We start from the raw sequence: 3248 nt of genomic DNA, 5'->3' as shown, positions 1-3248 counted from the left end.
TATATATATATATATATATATATATATATATATATTCATATTTCATTTGATATATTTATACACATATACATACATATAAAGTAATATTTAATTTTCAGTTATTAATTTTTAATATTAATATTTATTTTTATATATTAATACATACAGTATATACATACATATAATTTTATATATACATATTTCATTCCATTGGTTACATCAATGTTATTATTTAAGTATTATAATTTTTACCTATAATAATAATAATATTAAAAACAATAATACAACTTATATATACAGTATATATAAATATTTAAAATTTAAAAAGGTTATTTCTTTTTTTCTTTCTTTTTTTTTTTTCTTCTGATTTTGGGGTGAAATATGACCCGGACATGTTCTTCACAGTTCTCTTCTGTACATGTATGTGTGTAAGTGTGTGTTTGGCCGCACCTCTGCCATCAGTCGTAGTTCCTGGGCCGTGACTGCAGAGAGCCGAAAACTCAGCTGGAACATAAAGACACAATTTAACAACATGTTTGCAGATGCCAGAGCACTCTAAACACGGCTGCAGTGTGTGTGTGTGTGTGTAAGGTTTGAGTCTCAGACACGCTGAACCTCTAAAGGTGCTGATGTCATCCATGATGTCATGGTTTCCATGGCGAGCAGAGGTGAGGAGTGATGTGTGAGAGCTGCTGCTGGATGGACGCTACACCCGTGTGTGTTACTGGCGCAGCAGCACTCGGATTTGGTCACAGCGCCGAAGAACGGTCGCACACACTGACCGCGCTTATATCCTCCGTAACACGTGCTTCGCATGTGTGTGTCTGCAGGAGAGCAAAACCTCCTCAGCATCGCATTTCAACAACAACATGCCGTGATAAACAGCCATCGACTAAACGACTGCAGAACACCATTTCAACACGCAGAACAACAAACAAAACTCTTAATGAGACAGCGAACAACAGTGTGTGTGTGTGTGTGTGTGTGTGTGTGTGGGTGCTCTCACCCACGCAGATGCGTCTCCTCAGCATCGCATTTCAACAACAACATGCCGTGATAAACAGCCATCGACTAAACGACTGCAGAACACCATTTCAACACGCAGAACAACAAACAAAACTCTTAATGAGACAGCGAACAACAGTGTGTGTGTGTGTGTGTGTGTGTGTATGTGCGGCTGCTCTCACCCACGCAGATGCGTCCGTCGAGCCCCACGGCGAGTCCCGGCATACACTCGCAGCGGAACGAGCCCTCGGTGTTGACGCAGTGGCCATTCATACACATGCCGGGAACCTCACACTCGTCCACATCTGACACACACAGAACACACACGACACGCTACACACACGTCTGCACACATCACAAAACACCTCAAACCTGATCAAAACCCTCACAGAAGACTGTTCAGACCAGCTCACAAATTTATATTCTTATTTCTGAATGTTTTTTAAATGTTTTTATCAGTTATATGAACATTAAGGGATAGTTCACTGAAAATGAAGACATTTTGCAGAATGTTGGTAACCAAACAGTTGACGGTACCCATTGACTTTTTATAGTATGGAAAAATACTATGGAAGTCAGTGGCTACCGTCAACTGTTTGATTACCAACATTCTTCAAAATATCTTCTTTTGTGTTCAACAGAAGAAAGAGACTCACACAGGATTGGAACAACTCGAGGAAGAGTAAATGACAGAGTTGTGTGTGTGTGTGTGCGTGAGTGTGTGTGTGTGTGTGTGTGTGTTCACTTACCCACACAGAATCGTCCGGTGCCCTCTAACAAGTATCCAGGTTTGCAGATGCACTTGAAGCTGCCGTCTTCATTGATGCACATGCCGTTCAGACAGATGTTCCTTATCAAACACTCATCAGTGTCTAAAACACACACACACACACACAGAAACACAGAAAAACACCAAAACACTTCAACAGGCTTCATACAGGCATCACCTCATGAATATCCAGCACTTTTTCTAGCACCTATATTTTTAAGGACTTGCATATAATACATGTTTTTCTTAATTTACTTTTTTATTTCTAACATTCTCTTTGCTTATTATATTCTTCTTGAAAAAATCTAACCAGAACTTAATATGCAAAAAGAATACAGACGAAGAGGCCGTTCACACAGAACAAGCTTTTGCTTTGAAAAACACAAGACGCAGGCAGTGGAACGGGGAAAAACACGTTTTTAAAAAGTTCAACTTATTTGAACTTGAACGCTGTTTTTCAAACGAGCCCAACGTTTATATAAAAAAACATGTTTACATAAAAAACAATAGAAAAGTAGCACAGTGGAACGAAAAAACATATTTTGTGTGAAATGGTCTCTAAGAACAGAATGTAAAAGATAAATTTCTATATAATATACTTGTGTAATAATTCCTATTATACAAATTATACAACATTATACAGCCTTGAGCACCCTGTAATGACACGAGAACGCTTAAAAACCCAGTTTCTGAAAAAATAATAGCCTACTGATTATTCCACACCTAAGTACCGTATGGGAATTCTTCTTCCTTTAGAGAATGTGATTAATCTGAAGATGATTTTCCAGGTGTTCTAGAACATATATTTCTAAAATCTAAATTCAAGCACTTGTGCGAACCCTGCAAACATGTCATTTACATTCACTCAAACACCTCGCCTGAAATTAGACCACACCCACCCTGACTCCACCCATGCAGTTAAACTCCACCCACCCACTCAGACTCCACCCACCGTAGTGCCTAACTGTCCACATTGATCAGTTTAGAGGTGTGCAATAGGATAGTTTACCAGAGTATCTGTGAAACCTGTTTGGAAACAATCAGTATTTTTGCGTTTCTGCAGTGACGATTACTCCACAGCACCACCTAGCGTCCAATCAGTGGTAATGCAGATATAAAAGCAGACCAGTGTGAAAGTTATGCCGTCTAATCTAATTCTGTCACTATCGAAGGCCCATGCTCATGTCCGTCTGCAGTGTCTAAACTGCAGTGCATTGTGGGTCACCTTGGCAGTTCCTTCCATCAGCTGTTATCTCGAAGCCAGCGTTGCACACGCAGTGGAAGCTGCCCTCTGTGTTGACGCAGCGGCCGTTGTTACAGATGCGACCGTTGGCCACGCACTCATCCAGATCTGCAGAGAGCAGGCAGACGTGAGTGTGTGTGCATGTGTGTGAGCGTGTGTGTGTGCGTGTGTGTGTGTGTGAGCGTGTGTGTGAGCGTGTGTGTGTGTGTGTGTGTGTGTGTGTGTGAGAGTGTGTGTGCGTGTCTGTGCGCG

At 40.7% G+C, this 3248-nt stretch overlaps 1 protein-coding gene across 1 annotated transcript in view; it reads right to left on the bottom strand.

Moving 5' to 3' along the window:
• LOC107740798 (fibrillin-1-like) overlaps window positions 1-3248 on the bottom strand; it is a gene marked incomplete at its 3' end in the record, with an annotated part of 57117 nt that overhangs the window by 28597 nt on the left and 25272 nt on the right. Inside the window, 5 exon segments of the mRNA XM_016553297.1 lie at window positions 430-660; window positions 705-803; window positions 1167-1289; window positions 1734-1856; window positions 2979-3104. Of these exon segments, the coding sequence (XP_016408783.1) occupies window positions 430-660; window positions 705-803; window positions 1167-1289; window positions 1734-1856; window positions 2979-3104 (702 nt within the window).

This window comes from Sinocyclocheilus rhinocerous, unplaced genomic scaffold (assembly GCF_001515625.1).
Source record: "Sinocyclocheilus rhinocerous isolate Xijiao unplaced genomic scaffold, SAMN03320098_v1.1 scaffold2121, whole genome shotgun sequence".
NCBI classification, from domain to species: Eukaryota; Metazoa; Chordata; class Actinopteri; order Cypriniformes; family Cyprinidae; genus Sinocyclocheilus; species Sinocyclocheilus rhinocerous.
The sequence above is the reverse complement of the archived record's forward strand: the minus strand, read 5'-3'. Positions and strand labels throughout refer to the sequence as shown.